Source organism: Capricornis sumatraensis, chromosome 6, assembly GCF_032405125.1.
Source record: "Capricornis sumatraensis isolate serow.1 chromosome 6, serow.2, whole genome shotgun sequence".
Taxonomy (NCBI): Eukaryota; Metazoa; Chordata; class Mammalia; order Artiodactyla; family Bovidae; genus Capricornis; species Capricornis sumatraensis.
In genome coordinates this window covers 31,996,712-32,014,728 of record NC_091074.1, presented here as the reverse complement: position 1 = coordinate 32,014,728, position 18,017 = coordinate 31,996,712, and the positions used below count along the sequence as shown (strand labels likewise).

At 39.4% G+C, this 18,017-nt stretch overlaps 1 protein-coding gene across 3 annotated transcripts in view; it reads left to right on the top strand.

The window, feature by feature from the left end:
* Positions 1–18,017, top strand: part of FOCAD (focadhesin) — a 273,360-nt gene that overhangs the window by 14,072 nt on the left and 241,271 nt on the right. For 2 of the 3 annotated variants that reach the window (XM_068973926.1, XM_068973924.1), the window contains exon 4: positions 16,656–16,760. The exons of the other annotated variant lie outside the window; for it this stretch is intronic. In XM_068973926.1, the coding sequence (XP_068830027.1) occupies positions 16,656–16,760 (105 nt within the window). The remainder of the gene's footprint in view (positions 1–16,655; positions 16,761–18,017) is intronic. 3 annotated transcript variants of the gene reach the window in all.

Sequence of the window (18,017 nt, the reverse complement as noted above, 5' to 3'; positions counted from 1 at the left end):
GTATGATTTTTTTTTAGATTGCACATATAAGCAATGTCATATATTTGACTTTGTCTGGTTCACTTCACTTTGATTGATAATCTGTAGGCCTATCATGTTGTAGCAGGTGGCATTATTTCATTCTTTTAATGGTTGAATAATATTCCATTTATTCCATCTTTATCCATTTATCTGTTGGCTGACACTTAGGTTGCTTCCATGTCTTAGCTATTGTAAATAATGCTGCTGTGAACATGTGGGGTGCATGTATCTTTTCAAATTATATTTTTTTCCAGATAAATGCCCAAGAGTGATTGTTGGATCATATGGTAGCTCTATTTTTAGTTTCTTAAGGAACCTCCATACTCTTCTCTGTAGTGGTTGTACCAATTTATATTCCCACCAACAAGGGTTCTTTTTTCAAACTGAGCTTCCTTTTTGCATTGTTTCTTTTCACTGTGCTTGTAGCTTAAGCCTGAAGTTTCCTTTGCTCCCTCTTAGAGGGTTCATGGGGTTTCCCTGGTAGCTTAGCTGGTAAAGAGTCTGCCTGTAATGCAGGAAACCCTGGTTTGATTCCTGGGTCGGGAAGATCCCTTGGAGAAGGGATAGGCTACCCTCTCCAGTATTCTTGGGGTTCCCTGGTGGCTCAGATGGTAAAGAATCTGCCTGCTATACGGGAGACTTGAGTTCAATCCCAGGGTTGGGAAGACACCCTGGAGGAGGGCCTGGCCACCCACTCCAGTATTCTTGCCTGGAGAATCCACATGGGTGGAGAAGCCTAGCGGACTGAAGTCCCTGGGGTCACAAAGAATTGGACACGACTGAGCGACTAAGCACAGCAAAACACAGAGGGTTCATGAGTCATTTCAACTTGTTTTGGTAGCTACCCAAGGAGGGACTTGTTCCAGTCGATCTTTACTAAAGGGATTTTGGCAACAGGTTCTTGAGTATGACAGAACTCTGTGGGCTACAAGTTACGGAAACTCGCTTGTAATCCTTCAAGCATAAAAGGGTGATTTTATCTTCCTAAAGGGGTATCCCATGGGACTTAAGAGGAATGTACCTGGGCTTCAGATGCAAATTAGAGACACAGGCTATGTATTTTTTCTCTCTTGCTGCAGATGGATTTCTCTGCTCCCTAGTTACAGGGCACCACCTGCCTCCTGGGCTGACATATCTTATCCATAAGAGATAGCCAGACTGAGGTTGGAATTTCTTGACCACAGTTAACAGGTTTCCCAGGACCAGCATGTTTGAGATGTTTGCTCCTGGACCAGTCAGTTCTGCCAAGGGCTGGGTATTACTAGTTCTCTAGGAGTGCTGTAACAAATGACTACAAACTTAAAGCAACAGAAACTTGTTATTCCACAATTGTGAAGGCCAGAAACCCCAAACCAAGGTGTCTCGGGATTGGTTCCTTCTGGAGCCTGGGTGGGTCTGTTCCATGCCTCTTTCACGGCTTCTGGTGGCTTCTGGCAACCCTTGACATTTTTAGACTTGTGGCTGTGCAATTGCAGTCTCTGCTTCTGACTTTTCATGATCTTCTTCTGTGTGCCTCTGTGTTTCAAATCTCGCTTTCCTGTCTCTGATAAGGATACCAGTCATTGGACTGAAGGCCCACCCAGGATGATTGCATCTCAAGATCCTTAGTTACATCTGCAAAGACCTTATTTCCAAGTAAAGTTACATGCATAGGAACTGAGATTAGGACTTAGATATACGTTTGCTTGCATGCTAAGTCCTTTCAGTCGTGTCTGACTCTTTGTGACCTATGGACTATAGCCCACCAGGATCCTCTCTGTCCATGGGATTCTCCAGGCAAGAATACTAGAGTGGGTTGCCATTCCCTTCTTCAGGAGATCCTCCCGACCCAGAAATCTGGTCCTGCATCTCTTCTGTCTCTTGCCTTGGCAGTTCTTTTCCACTAGCGCCACCTGGGAAGATGACAGTTTACCCTTTACTGGCTGTGTCTTTATCCTGTGAATATTTTAATGCTAGGATCCCTTCTGTAGTCACCATATGAAGGGAGGAGTGGTAATTCTCAAAACAGAGAGGAGACTGGGACACTGTTACTGAAGATTGAGCTTGGGGGAAAGCCATCACTTTGGAAATAGGTATGTCAGCTTCTCAGCTCTAGCTGTGAAACATAATTGTATTTAAGCATAGGTAGTGATACTCGATCTGTGTTGCTCTGACTGGAATAGAGGGAGTAGCAATTTGAGTGGATGGAGAGCAATTGTCAAAGGTAACATAATTGTTTTGTTCTGATGGCAGGATGACACCATGTTTTCCATCATCTTCATCATTATAACCATCCTCTGGAATATTGTTTTGAAAGCATATATTATCTCTCCAAACAGAGTAATATAGAAATAGCTGTTGACTTGGTTGCCAAGGGAAGGAAGGTAAAGGAAGGAATCTAGCTTGGAGTGTGACACACACACACACACACACGAAAATTTTACAAAAAATAGGTGTTACAAAGAGGAACTCTTTGATTTTAAAAGCTTTCTATAGAAAATTTCAAAAATAAGTAGAATAGTGTTATGAACCCTCATGTTCCTATTACTCAGCCTAACAACTTTTTGCTCATGGCCAGTCTTACTCCTCCATAATTCCCTCCTGCCATATTCTTTTGTAGGAAATCCCAGATATCGTGCAGTTTCTTCTGTAAAGATTAAGTGTATATGTTTTTAAAAATAAAAACATTAGTAATATTATACCTGGATATGCATGTGTGTATGTTTGTGTGTGTGTGTGTGTGATTTTTATATATCTAGCCAGTATTCAGTTTTCTAATTGCCTCATAATTTTTTTAAAACAATTTGTTGGAATAACCATCCAAATAAGAGTTAGTTGTTATGTCTTTAATATCTCTCTTAACCTATAGGCTCTCTGCTTCGCATCTCTCCATCTTTCTCTGTCTCTTTCTTACATTTATTGAAAAAACTTTGTTGTTTGCAGTGATTCCCACAGGGTGAATTTTGCTGACTGCTTCCGCATGGTGTACTTTAATTTATTTCTTTGTATTTCCTATAAATTAAAAGTGTGCTCTAGAAATTTGATGAGATTTAAGTTCAATTTTTGTTATTGTTGAGGGGGAGTATCTGAGGAGGGAAGACTTCTGCATAGATGGTGATCTGTTCTTCCATCCAAAGGGACATAACAGCTCACTGTTTTCTCTTTTGGTGATGTTAGCTGTCCGTGCTTAATGGCTAGATCGATTAATTCATTAGGAGTTTCAAAATAGTGAGTTTCTAATTCTTTTTTTTTTTTTTTGCTTATTATTTGAAATATTGCTATAAAGAGAACTTTCCCCACATCTACTATCTGGTTACCCAGTAGTACAGTTTGTATAGGAAAGGTAAGATATCTACCTGATTTTTTCTTTTTATTAGCTAAACTGCAGAATATCAGTTTTTAAAAACATCCATCAGTGTTGAACAATCAGATTTTATTTTATAAAAATTACAATGAGCTCATGGATTTAAACGTAATTGATGTATTTCCATCCTCTGTCCCTTTTAAAAAATTATATTTTGAGCCTTTATTGTCTTTTCACTATTTTGAGTTTATTCTAGACCCACTCTTTTAGAAGCAGCTCGAGAGAGAGACCAGGTAGAGGGAGAGGGAGGAAGAAATTTTATCAGTTTCAAGAGTCCTGTTGCTACTTAATGATTTTCATACATAACAAATGAATTAAGAGGGAAGGGGGTGAAAAAAATAGCATCCTCCAAAGACCCCTTTCAGCTGCTCTGATCTGAAGTCACTGCTGCTGCTGCTGCTGCTGCTAAGTCACTTCAGTCGTGTCTGACTCTGTGCGACCCCCATAGACGGCAGCCCACCAGGCTCCGCCGTCCCTGGGATTCTCCAGACAAGAACACTGGAGTGGGTTGCCATTTCCTTCTCCAATGCATGAAAGTGAAAAGTGAAAGTGGCATATGAACATGTGCACCATTATTCTCTCAACATATGTTTTCTTTTCATCCTCATTAAATGTTTAAAAAGCATATATGACCAAAGCCATGAATAGCTTACTAAATTCTTAGGAGCATACAGGGGGGACTTTTTAATAACACAAAATTCTATTTAAAAAGCAGCATGCTGCTGCTAAGTCATGTCAGTTGTGTCCGACTCTCTGCGACCCCATAGACGGCAGCCCACCAGGCCCCCCAGTCCCTGGGATTCTCCAGGCAAGAGCACTGGAGTGGGTTGCCATTTTCTTCTCCAATGCATGAAAGTGAAAAGTGAAAGTGAAGTCACTCAGTCGTGTCCGACTCTTTGTGACCCCATGGACTGCAGCCCACCAGGCTCCTCCATCCATGCGATTTTCCAGGCAAGAGTACTGGAGTGGGTTGCCATTGCCTTCTCTGGATCTTAAGACACAGGAACCATTTAATACTTGTAAGATTCTCTTAGGTGTTAATTTATAGTGTGGTGAACTTGGCTGCATGGTGGGCAGTCTTCAACATAGTAGTTAAAACTCTGTTGACTGTGCTGAATATTTCTTGTACTTTACTTATTCTGTCAGGAGTCTTAAGTTGGTTTTAATGTTAAAGCTATGTGGCTTAAGATGTATTTTAAAACAAACAATCAAAAAACTCCCAACAAAAACCCCCTGCTTTCTTTCCCCCAACAGGGTTTCTTCATTGCTTGATAATGGAAAGGATATTATATTAATTTTATCTTCCCAGTATTTACAATTCCCTCATTTGCTAAGTGTACAATCCCAGAAAGGACTATAACCATAGCTAGTAATATCATTCATGTTAGCCTATTTAGTAATAAACTAAGAACTCTGGGCTTCCCCAGTGGCTCAACAGTAAAGAATCCACCTTCTGTGCAGGAGACGTGGGTTTGATCCCTGGATTGGGAAAGATCCCCTGGAGGAGGAAATGGCAACCCCCTCCAATATTCTTGCCTGGGAAATCCCATGGACAGAGGAGCCTGATGGGCTACAGTCCACGGGGTCACAGAGTCGGACATGACTGAGCAACTGAGCATACACACAAATAAAGAACTTTATAATTATATAGATATAAGAGACTGTAATTTCATGGTGCATATGTAAGATCACATAATTATAGAACTAGAAATTACTTTCAGAGGTCACTTCTGAATCCAAGCAAGACAATACCTTAGCTGTCTTCCATCCATCCACCTATTCATGTACTAAACACTTATTGAACAACTCTTGTATGCTTGTACTAGGTGCTGTGAGATCATGGTGAGGAAAGCAGATGTAGTCATTGCACTCATGATGTTTTTCGTTTAGAGAGATGCCATAATCACATAGTTGTACAATTATATCTTCAACTGCATTCCGACAGAGTATCCTGTGTTGGTTGTGCCTTTAGCGTGAGAGTTTGACCTTGTCATGGAGGTCAAGGAAGGCTTCCCTGATGAAGTGACTCAACATGAGACTGAGGCATGAATAAAATTTTATCTTGGGAGATAGAAGAGGATAGACTTTTCCAGTTATAAGAAGTAGCATGTGGCAGGTCCCTGTGGTGGGAGGGAGATGACTTCTTAGGAAGGCCTGAAAAATGCCAACGTTATGCAGAGAGTGGTTTGAGATGAAGCTGGGAATAAAGGTAGGAGTCAGACAATGCAGGCCATGATGGCTACTCTAGAGGATTTGGGTCTTTATCCTGAGTGCAGAGGGAGTCTGTTGAAGTGTTTTTATCTGCTGAGTATCAGTGATTCCAGAAAACCATTCTGGCTTCAGTGTGAACATAACATTGAAAGTGCTGGCTTCTAGCTAGGCAGTTAGAGTGGTAATAGGGAGCTGGGTTTAGGTGGCTGTTACTACAGTTCAGGTGAGGGGTGATGGTTGCTGCCTGGAGCTGAAGGAAAATAGATGGATTTGTGAGATATGTAGGGTATGAAGCATTTGAGGTGGATTGAATATAAGAATGACTGAAGGGAATATATCAAAGGTGATTCCTTGATTTCTGGCTTCCCTGACAGGTAGATAGGAAACAGTAGAAGACCAGGCGTGTGGGAAGAGCATGAGTCTGGTTTTGGACATGTTGGATTTAAGGCACAATTTAGACACCAAAGTGGGAATATCTGGTAGGCAGTTGGATAAGCCCTTTTATGGTAGTGACATCCCTTGAACACATTGTGCTATGAACAAGTTAGTTGTTATATCTAATCAGATCTCTTCTGCGTTGATTAAAGTCTTCTCTTGTATTTTTAAAATAACTTTCTGTGTATCTCATACACAGCCAGCCTGCTTGTCTCAGGGTTAATTTCAGATCCTGATACTGTTCTCAGAGGTCTAATTCCTCAAATTAGCATGTTTTTATGTCAGTGGTAAACTATGACTGAAGGCAGGTTCTCAATAAATGATCCTGAGCTATTTCATTGTTTATTTAAATTTCTGCTCATACTGTCTATCTAGGAGATGAGGTTTAATCTTCTGTTTGTGTTCAGTGAGTCCCACCTCACCTTGAGATTATAAATTTCACCCCCGCTTTTTTCACTATTTAGGAAAATAGAAGTAATACATACTTTTTTGAAAACTCAAGCAATGGCACTTGCAGGTAGTAAAAGTAGTAAGTGGTAAAATTTTTCCTTTTTATATATATTTTATCTCTTTCTTTTCTTTTTAAAAATTCACTTTCTTGTTGGGCCCTGGTAGAACTAGGAAGTGACAGTACTAGAAAGGCTTAGGGCGTGTAGGGTGGCTCAGAGGTTCCTCCAAATATTGATCTTTGTTTCCTCTAGAATATAGGGAAAGTTGTTGTTCAGTCCCTCAGTCGTATCCAACTCTTTGCAACCCCATGGACTGCAGTATCCCGGGTTTCCCTGTCCTTCACCATCTCCTGGAACTTGCCCAAACTCCTGTCCATTGAGTTGGCAATGCCATCCAACAATCTTGGGAAAGTTAGGGTGATCTGAAATCAGATCCAGGCACACAGGATCAGGGACCAGCTAATTCCAGTGAACCTGGAGCCCCATTTCTAGACCTGTAAAAAAAGCCCATACTTTACTTATAGCCCCATGCACTTCAAGTATTTTCAAATTGGATATTCTATTCATATGTATAGTGTTCTAAAACTTGTTTTTTTTCACTGAATATATGTTGGGACATCTTTTCATAGATCTGTTTGCATCTTTATTAATAGCTGCTGCTGCCGCTAAGTCACTTCAGTCGTGTCTGACTCTGTGCGACCCCATAGCCGGCAGCCCACCAGGCTCCCCCGTCCCTGGGATTCTCCAGACAAGAACACTGGAGTGGGTTGCCGTTTCCTTCTCTAATTAATAACTGCAAACTACTTTATATGATTATATCATATTTTATGATATGATTTTTATATGATTATATCTTATTTTAAATATTTCTCCTTTGTAAAATGTCGTTTTCTTCTTCCATTTCTTTAAGATAACAAATGGATCTTCTTTTGGGTATATGTAAGGGTATTTCTATATGATAGGTCATTTTTTTGAGGGGTGTGCCTCAAGGCTTTTGGAATCTTAGTTCCCTGACCTGGGATCAAACTCAGGGTCCCTGGCAGTGAGAGCGTGGAGTCTTAACTACTGGACCACCAGGGAATTCCCATGATTGGTTTTTAGGAATGCAATTTATGGGGAAAAAACTGCATTTAAACTTTTTATGGATACTGCCAAATTGCCCTCCATAAAGTCTGAACAAATGTACGCTCAACCTGAAAATACTTATTCCTCATTCACTCATCCACACTGGATATTATGAATCTTACTGTTCTGTGATCTGCTTATCTATATTCTCTGCTCACTTTTCTGTTATATGATTTGTTTTATTTTGTTGCTTATTTTTGTTTTGTGGATATTTGTCATATATGTAATATTTCATCTCACTTTATCCCTCATGTTAATTTTATGTTTACTTTCCCCCAAAACCCTTCCCCACTAACTTTGCTAAAGTGATCTGGAATTTTTATGACAGGTCGTCTTCCTTTTTTTGTCTTTTTTACACTTTTCCCTCCAAAACCTCTCTTAGTTCAGTTCAGTTCAGTCGCTCAGTCATGTACAACTCTTTGCGACCCCATGAATCACAGCATGCCAGGCCTCCCTGTCCATCACCATCTCCTGGAGTTCACTCAAACTCACGTCCATCGAGTCGGTGATGCCATCCAGCCATCTCATCCTCTGTCGTCCCCTTCTCCTCCTGCCCCAAATCCCTCCCAGCATCAGAGTCTTTTCCAATGAGTCAACTCTTTGCATGAGGTGGCCAAAGTACTGGAGTTTCAGCTTTAGCATCATTCCTTCCAAAGAACACCCAGGGCTGATCTCCTTCAAAATGGACTGGTTGGATCTCCTTGCAGTCCAAGGGACTCTCAAGAGTCTTCTCCAACACCACCGTTCAAAAGCATCAATAACAGTTGCTTTAATCTTTATAGTGACATTTGAAAAATGTTAAAGACTGAATTATAAATTCTTCTGGTATTCATTCTGACCAAAGTTTTTTTTTTTTTTTCTCCACACTGAGTAGCTTGTGGCATCTTAGTTTCCTAACCAGGGATTGAACCCTCAGTGAAAGCACTGCGTCCTACCCATTGGACCACCAAGGAATTCCTTGGTGACCAAAGTTCTTTGTATTCTGTATCTTTCGATCTATTCAGTTCTTTCTTGTACTTTATCTTAAAAAATAAAGTTTTCTTGGTATAATTCATTTATTAAAATCATTTTTATAAAGTGTACAATTCAGTGGTTTTTGGTATATTTACAAAGTTGTGTAATCATTATACATTATCTTTTAACTGGAGAGCCTCTTTAAGAAAAACTTTCAGAGAACTATGTCTGAAAATTATTTCTTTTGTCTTCATACATTACACTTAGTCATTCTGGGAGGGTTAGATTTATTAAGTTATATAAACCTTTCCCTCATAATTCTGTATGCATTGCTTCATTTAGCATTGCAGATGAGAAATCTTATGCCAAATTAGATATGATGTCAGTCTAATAGTCTTTATTTTACAGATTTTATTTTATAACTGAAAGTTCATACTATTTTTTTTTCCTCATCTTTGGATTTGGGATTTGTTAGCAATTAATTTTTTCAAGACTCTTGCCTAGCACTTGGTAGCCCTTTCAATTTGAAGACTTTGAAATTTTCTTCTCTCCTTTCTTTGATTTTAGCTTCTCTAATGGCTATGTTTTTTCTTTTATTATTTTGATTTTTAGCACTATTCAAATTGTTGTAACCTCTTTCTGCAGTCATATATAATTCAGTTACAGATTTTTAATTTATTGACTATGCCAAAGTCTTTGACTGTGTGGATCACAATAAACTGTGGGAATACCAGACCACCAGACCTGCCTCTTAAGAAACTTATATGCAGGTCAGGAAGCAACAGTTAGAACTGGACATGGAACAACAGACTGGTTCCAAATAGGAAAAGGAGTACGTCAAGACTGTATATTGTTGCCCTGCTTATTTAACTTATATGCAGTGTACATCACGAGAAACACTGGGCTGGATGACACACAAGCTGGAATCAAGATTGCCAGGAGAAATATCAATAACCTCAGATATGCAGATGACACCACCCTTATGGCAGAAAATGAAGAAGAACTAAAGGGCTTCTTGATGAAAGTGAAAGAGGAGAGTGAAAAAGTTGGCTTAAAGCTCAACATTCAGAAAACGAAGATCATGGCATCTGGTCCCATCACTTCATGGGAATAGATGGGGAAACAGTGGAAACAGTGGCTGACTTTATATTTTTAGGCCCCAAAATCACTGCAGATGGTGACTGCAGCCATGAAATTAAAAGACACTTACTCCTTGGAAGGAAAGTTATGACCAACCTAGACAGCATATTAAAAAGCAGAGACATTACTTTGCCAACAAAGGTCTGTCTAGTCAAGGCTATGGTTTTTCCAGTGGTCATGTATAGATGTGAGAGTTGGACTATAAAGAAAGCTGAACGCAGAAGAATTGATGCTTTTGAACTGTGGTGTTGGAGAAGACTCTTGAGAGTCCCTTGGACTGCAAGGAGATCCAACCAGTCCATCCTAAAGGAGATCAGTCCTCAGTGCTCATTGGAAGGACTGATGTTGAAGCTGAAACTCCAATACTTTGGCCACCTCATGCGAAGAGCTGACTGATTTGAAAAAACCCTAATGCCGGGAAAGTTGAGGGCAGGAGGAGAAGGGGACGACAAAGGATGAGATGGTTGGATGGTGTCAAGACCAGCTCGACGAGCAGGGTTTCTGAAAGCATGATACGGCGAGAGAATGAGAAAGGAGACACAAGAATTCAGAAAAAAATGAGGATCAGGGGACCAACACTGCTCCAAGGTGAAGGTGCTGAAACTGAATCCAAGCCAGCTTTATAATACTTTCATCCGTGAATGAAAGAATATGTAGGGAATTAAACTATAACTCTGTGGCCTTCGAGGCCAAAGAACAAAATGATCATTAACCATTAAGTAATTAGGAAACAGTAATCAATAACAAATCAGTAATTATGACTAATATTCTTATCTATAGATTTTCCACCAGATACGTAAAACATGTGACTCTGAGATGCCAGTTGAGAAACAGTCTGGGGTCAGTTTTCTGACCCCAGGATCATATCTTGTGTTTAAGATTATGAACTAACTGTTTCCTCTGGACTTGTTCCAAGAGTCTCATGCCTTATAGCATCCAGTTTATCAATAATTATAAATTTCTTTTGCAGCCCTCGCTGAGGCCTGCTTTTCTTTTATTCTTTCTGTCTCCTATAGGATGGCATCACCGACTCAATGGACATGAGTTTGTGTGAACTCCAGGAGTTGGTGATGGACAGGGATGCCTGGCGTGCCGTGGTTCATGTGGTTGCAAAGAGTCAGACACAACTGAGTTACTGAACTGAACTGAATTTTGTAACAACAAATCTCAGATGCAGAGTAACAATGGCTCAAAAACAAGAGAAAGAGGTTTTTGTGAAGAAAGATGGAAAATACTAGGATTTAGGCATTTATGACTTAACTGTAGTTAGTTTTAGGAATGTTCTAGGTTTTTGCATTCATGAACTCTGACACTTTTGTTTGCATAACCTTACAAAGGGAGAAACATTGCAATCTTAACGGTATAAGTATTAGATTTTTTAATTTATCAAAAAAAATAACCAGATACTTTATTGACACACTAATTTATTCTTTAAAACAACACAAGATTGAGTTTATTATTATGATTCTAAGTTGCTCAGATGAGGATGTTGGCATTAAGTGTCTTGCTCATAGGCATTAAGTGACTTGCCTAACATTTCCCAGTTAATTAGAATTAACGCAGGGATTTAAATGAAAATCTGAAACCATCCATCCCTCTCAGCCCACTTGAAATATTTAAAAATTTAAGAAATTATTCAACTGAATTTAAGGCAACTATGTTACTACTTGAATGGAGCTACACATGATTTGTTGATGCCATCATCTTTCAATATTCAAAAACTATTCATGTTACACTCTTGCTTAAAATATAGTACGGACTCAGTTATCCACATAGTAAAGTCTCAGCCCACAAATAAAAGCAAGGTATAACACAAAGATTTAAAAAAGCTGAAAATCTACAGGCCACAGTGGTTCTTGGAAATGCCTTGAATTAAATATACATAGAATGTATGTGTGTACTGCTTTCACAAAGGAGTGAGTGACCCCAGTTGTTTAAAAATTGTGTCTGTTATCTATCTTCTCTTAAACTATTCATATGACAGATAAATCATTAGATAAGGAAAACCAATTTAGTTTTACATACAAAAAGGGATTATTTAATGAATTTACATTTCATGGAAGAAATTCAGCCAGAAGTTCAATCAGTACTGATCATTTAATATGAATACCCTTTAAACTCATCGTTAGGCCCAGGGAGTGGTCTTATGAGGTTTCTAGGTGAGGTCTAGGCTTTTTCCATCTCCATTTCATCCATATATAAATGGGGTTATTTTTAGCTGAAATCAGCTTTAAAGCTGATCATCAGTTGCATAAACACTGAAGATGAGAAGACAAGGAAACTGCTGAACACATAGTGCTGCTCTCACCAAGGCAAAAACCACAGTAGACCTCCAGTGACAGGTCTCAGTCAGACAGAGGAATCTGGAACTGCTCACTGACTCAGTGATGATTAGAATTTGTCTGCTAAACATACATATAGACCAGAGATTTCATAGTCTTGTCGAAAATCTAGGCATTGGCTTAGGTCAGGGTTGTAGGGTTTTTGAAAGACTAACTTTCAAAAAGCAAGATTGTAGCACTGAGGCCTGAGGAGTTAGCTTTAGCCAATTTGCATATTTGGAGGAATTGAATCCCCCTGAAGCTCCAAGATCACGATGGTGTGATCACTCATCTAGAGCCAGACATCCTGGAATGTGAAGTCAAGTGGGCCTTAGAAAGCATCACTACGAACAAAGCTAGTGGAGGTGATGGAATTCCAGTGGAGCTATTTCAAATCCTGAAAGATGATTCTGTGAAAGTGCTGCACTCAATATGCTAGCAAATTTGGAAAACTCAGCAGTGGCCACAGGACTGGAAAAGGTCAGTTTTCATTCCAATCCCAAAGAAAGGCAATGCCAAAGAATGCTCAAACTACCGCACAATTGCACCCATCTCACACGCTAGTAAAGTAATGCTCAAAATTCTCCAAGCCAGGCTTCAACAATATGTGAACCGTGAACTCCCTGATGTTCAAGCTGGTTTTAGAAAAGGCAGAGGAACCAGAGATCAAATTGCCAACATCCGCTGGATCATGGAAAAAGCAAGAGAGTTCCAGAAAAACATCCATTTCTGCTTTATTGACTATGCCAAAGCCTTTGACTGTGTGGATCACAATAAACTGTGGAAAATTCTGAGACAGATGGGACTACCAGACCACCTGACCTGCCTCTTGAGAAATCTGTGTACAGGTCAAGAAGCAATAGTTAGAACTGGACATGGAACAACAGACTGGTTCCAAATAGGAAAAGGAGTGCATCAAGGCTGTATATTGTCACCCTGCTTATTTAACTTCTATGCCGAGTACATCATGTGAAGCATTGGACTGGAAGAAACACAGGCTGGAATCAAGATTGCCGGGAGGGATATCAATAACCTCAGATATGCAGATGACACCACCCTTATGGCAGAAAGTGAAGAGGAACTAAAAAGCCTCATGATGAAAGTGAAAGAGGAGAGTGAAAAACTTGGCTTAAAGCTCAACATTCAGAAAACGAAGATCATGGCATCTGGTCCCATCACTTCATGGGAAATAGATGGGGAAACAGTGGAAACAGTGTCAGACTTTATTCTTTTGGGCTCCAAAATCACTGCAGATGGTGACTGCAGCCATGAAATTAAAAGATGCTTACTCCTTGGAAGAAAAGTTATGACCAACCTAGATAGTATATTCAAAAGCAGAGACATTACTTTGCTGACTAAGGTCCGTCTAGTCAAGGCTATGGTTTTTCCTGTGGTCATGTATTGATGTGAGAGTTGGACTGTGAAGAAAGCTAAGTGCTGAAGAATTGATGCTTTTGAACTGTGGTGTTGGAGAAGACTCTTGAGAGTCCCTTGGACTGCAAGGAGATCCAACCAGCCCATTCTGAAGGAGATCAGCCCTGGGATTTCTTTGGAAGGAATGATGCAAACGCTGAAACTCCAGTACTTTGGCCACCTCATGCAAAGAGTTGAGTCATTGGAAAAGACTCTGATGCTGGGAGGGATTTGGGGCAGGAGGAGAAGGGGACGACAGAGGATGAGATGGCTGGATGGCATCACTGACTCGATGGACGTGAGTCTGAGTGAACTCCAGGAGTTGGTGATGGACAGGGAGGCCTGGCGTGCTGCGATTCATGGGGTCACAAAGAGTTGGACATGACTGAGTGACTGAACTGAACTGAAGCTCCAAGAAGCTTCTGTGTGACTGTCAGACCTTCACACCCAGAATAGGTTCTTGATAAACCAGTGGTAGAGTCAGTTGCGATCTCCATGCTGAAGGATCTCTAGATCTTGGTGAAGGAAAGTAAGCAGAGTTGTGAAGAGCTGGAGCATAGACTGGAAAATACCTTTTCTTAAAGTCCACGGTCCTTAGCTGCAGGATGGGTCTAATTCTGTAAAAGTGAATGGTGTGAGGAATTGTAAAGAAGGAATTTATTCTGAATGTTTGGATGTTAAGATATCTTCTTCCTAAGCTATAGAGTAAGAGGACTCTAGAAACTCAAGAGTGTCAACAGAGAAGGCTCCTGGAAGAATCTGAGCAGTCATGAGGGAAGAAATTAAGACAGAACCTCTGTTCCCAAGGGGATGCCATGCCATCAGACCTTTCTAAGACAACTGTACTTCCCACTAGTTTTTTAAAAATTTGCTTTTTAATTTTCACTGAGTCACAGTGGGCCGTATTTTTAGTGAAAGCAAAGTGGAATTGACGCAACACCAATATAGCGTATGTGAGAAAAGCTGAACCTCGGTTTGAGGTACAGCAAAGAACACATAGGAAAGAGAATCTTAGGGAACAGGCTTATGCAGTGTTGAGATGTCGCTCTTCACCAGAGGATCCACATAGGAGAGAAACTATGTTTGTATGCTGCCTGTCACAAAACACGCATTCATGAATGTACACTGCATGGTCATAAGAGGAGCCACGTGGGAAAGAAAACATACTGTTGTGTAGATTGTGGGAAATGCTTCAGCTGCAAGAAAAACCTCACTGCTCACCAAAGAATCTACTTAGGAAACAAACCATGAGTGTCTTTAGCAGTACCGTGAAATAGAAATATATTCTGAGCCACAAGTGTGAACCACATACATAATTCAAAATTTTCTAGTAGCCACATTAAAAAGTAAAAAGAAACCAGTGGTATTAACTTTAATAAGCTATTTTGTGTAACCTCATATATCAAAAATATGTATGTAATCAAGATGTAATCAATATAAAAAACTACATATGATATTTTGCAGTATTTTTGTGTTCTCAGTCTTTTTTTTTTAAAGTATATTTTATTCCTCTTGCTTATTTATTTTTACCTTTGCTGGGTCTCCCTTGATGTGTGGGGTTTCTCTAGTTGCCATGAGCGAGGGCTGCTTTTCTTGCTGGGCTTGGGCTTCCCACCGCAATGGCTTCTCTTATTGTGGCACGTGGGTTAGTTGCTCTGTGGCATATGGGACCTTCCTGGACCAGGGATCAGACTCAAGACTCCCACACTGGCAGGGGGGTTTTAACCAGTGGACCACCAGTGAAGCCCCTAAGCCTTTAAAATACAGCATGTATTTTACACTAGAGCACATCCCAGTGTGGATTAGCCATGTTACAAATGCTCAGTAGCCATGTGTGTCCATTGGCTGCTGTATTGGACTGCATGGCCAAACCATTTACTAGTTGTAAAACTTTAAGTGCCATAAAAGAGTACACTAAATAACATCTCACATAATTGCCCTAAATGACTTTTATTAATTAAGTCCAGGTCTTGTCCTAGCCTTATGGTAAAGTTAACAGTGATTTCTAGACAGTAATGACATAATACATGTTAAGCACTTAAGAGAGTACTTAGCTTACAATAGATGCTCCATAATTATTAACAGCTATAATTTCTAAAATTTTTTTTTTTTTCATTTAGCAAATAATCTTTATTTCTAAGATTTCTTTCTCATTCCCAGGGAGAATCTTACTTTAAAGAGATCAGGGTAATTTGTGACAACGTGGATGAACCTGGAGGGCATTGTGCTAAGTGAAATAACCCAGACAGAGGAAGATAAATACCATATGGTACCACTTATATGTGGAATCTAAAAAAAGAAACTGAACAGATAGAAGCAGAGAGTAGAATGGTGGTTGCCTGGGGCGGGTAGGAGAAATGGGGAGATGCTGGTCGAAAGATACAAGCTTCTAGTTGTGATTAAGTTCTGAGGATCTAATGTGTAGCATAGTAACTAAAGTCAACAGTGTTGTATTGTGTACTTGAAATTTGCTAAGAGTATCTAGCATTTTATCCAAAAAAATGAAAACTAAAAAGTAACTATGTGAGGTGGTATATGTGTTAATTAACTTGATTATGGCAACCATTTTAAAATGCACGCGTAAATCATTTTGTACATATTACATTACAGTTGTTATTGTTAGTTTTACCTCACGAAAGCTGAAATAAAATCCTATTTAATAGTTAGAAAACATTAGTAACAGGAAAAAACTTTTTAAAGTAGGCCATTTTTTCTGATTTATTATCCTGCTGCTTCTTACAGAGAATAAGGAGAAAACTTAAATTTCTATTCCCTGTTCCCATTAACTTTGTTTTAATGGGGGTTATTTGCTCTGATTGGTCCCCTGGCCGACTTTTTTTTTTTTTTTAGTGGCCATTCCATTTCTTCTTCTCATTATTTTTCATGGTCTGCTAATATTTATAAATGAAGGACTTGATTATTCAGGGTGGGTAATTGATGTGGTTACTGCCTGCAATTATATGGGCTAATGTATACTTTTCCCTGATTGATTTTCCCCCAAGTATATGTAGTCAAGTGATAGATAGGTTGGTAGTTTGATTCTTTGGCTTCACTTCTCGTTTCATTGTGTCGAATGGGACCTGGCAGGCCTCTTGGCTATGCTATGGAATAAGCTAGGTGTATGTGGATGGCTACTGTTCAGTGTGGGTGGCAAGTATTCAACTATTCAGAAGTGGTAGGATTAAGTACCTGAGTAGACTGTTCACTTTATAACACTTGACATACTATTATATTTCTTTACAGGAATACACATGGCTTGATAAAAGCCATTATGAAACTATTACAAATGCAAGCTGTTAAGGAAGGACACAGTGGGGAGAAGAATATTCAGGATATATATAATATTAGGTAAGCCTTTTCTCCTTTCTTTTGAAACTTTTTTTTTTAGCGAATTGTTAAATAAGTTATGAATTAAGACATGCTAATTCATTAAGAATTAGTTATATTTAAGTTCACAGAGACTGTGAGTCTTAACCTCTCAGGAAGTTAGTATTTCCAACACTCAGGATTGAGATAGAATTGACTACCGTATGTTGAGTATCATCACTGTGGCTTTCAGGTTGCTCCCTTGGAATTGGAATCTTTTGTCCGAAATTCAAGCCATTCATTTTGATCTGGGATATAGAATCATTTTCCCAATACTGTGAAAACTGAAGAGTTCATTGAACAAATGTATTAAAAGCAGGAAGGCAAACTTGCTCACTATAAAAAGTAACGGGACTAGCTAAGGGTTATTCCCCAAGGCAGGGTCAGTAATTAACAGCATTGATCTGCCTTTTTGTTGCTGTCTATATAGGGCTTCTCTGGTGGCTCAGAGGGTAAAGAATCTGCATGCAATGCAGGAGACCATAGAATGTAACATGGTATATATACACACAGCAATAGTTCCAGTGAAATGCATTGAATTTTATGGGAGAGTTTGGGCAAGGGAAGGCATACTTACTTGTGAAGGTGACCTTAACCATTGCTCTGAAGGTCCTAGAAAGTCATTTCATAAGAGAGGGGCTCCCACTTAGTAGAGGATGCCAGAAGATGTCCCATAATCAGTGTATATTGTCCTAGAAAATCTGTTCAGTGACACATATACCTTTTATAGAGTACTTTCTAGAATATACCTTTTATAAAGAATGAACGCATGGCACCCTAAACAAGGGCACTGGTTCTGGGGGAAAATGACTTACATAGGCTGTGGTGATCCAATCGGGAAAGTAGACCATACTTGGGAATTGTCATTGGCTTGAGCAAATAAAACCTGCAGTTTCAAGCATTTGACACCACTGCTATCAGAAGCCATGAGTGCCTCTCCTAGTATACAGTGCCTGTTACTTACATACATGTGTAGTACTTTCCTTTTGATAGCAAGTAAACAGTGTCTCATATGTTACAGTGATCTTTCCTGTTAGTTTAGTGCTACTTACCATCTCTATTTTTATGAGCATATTATCAAGTTTCTTAAGTCGCTTTTTATTTTTTTTAGTTTTCTTTTTTTTAAAATTTTTTTATTTTATTTTTTTTTAATTTTAAAATCTTTAATTCTTACATGTGTTCCCAAACATGAACCCCCCTCCCACCTCCCTCCCCATAACATCTCTGTGGGTCATCCCC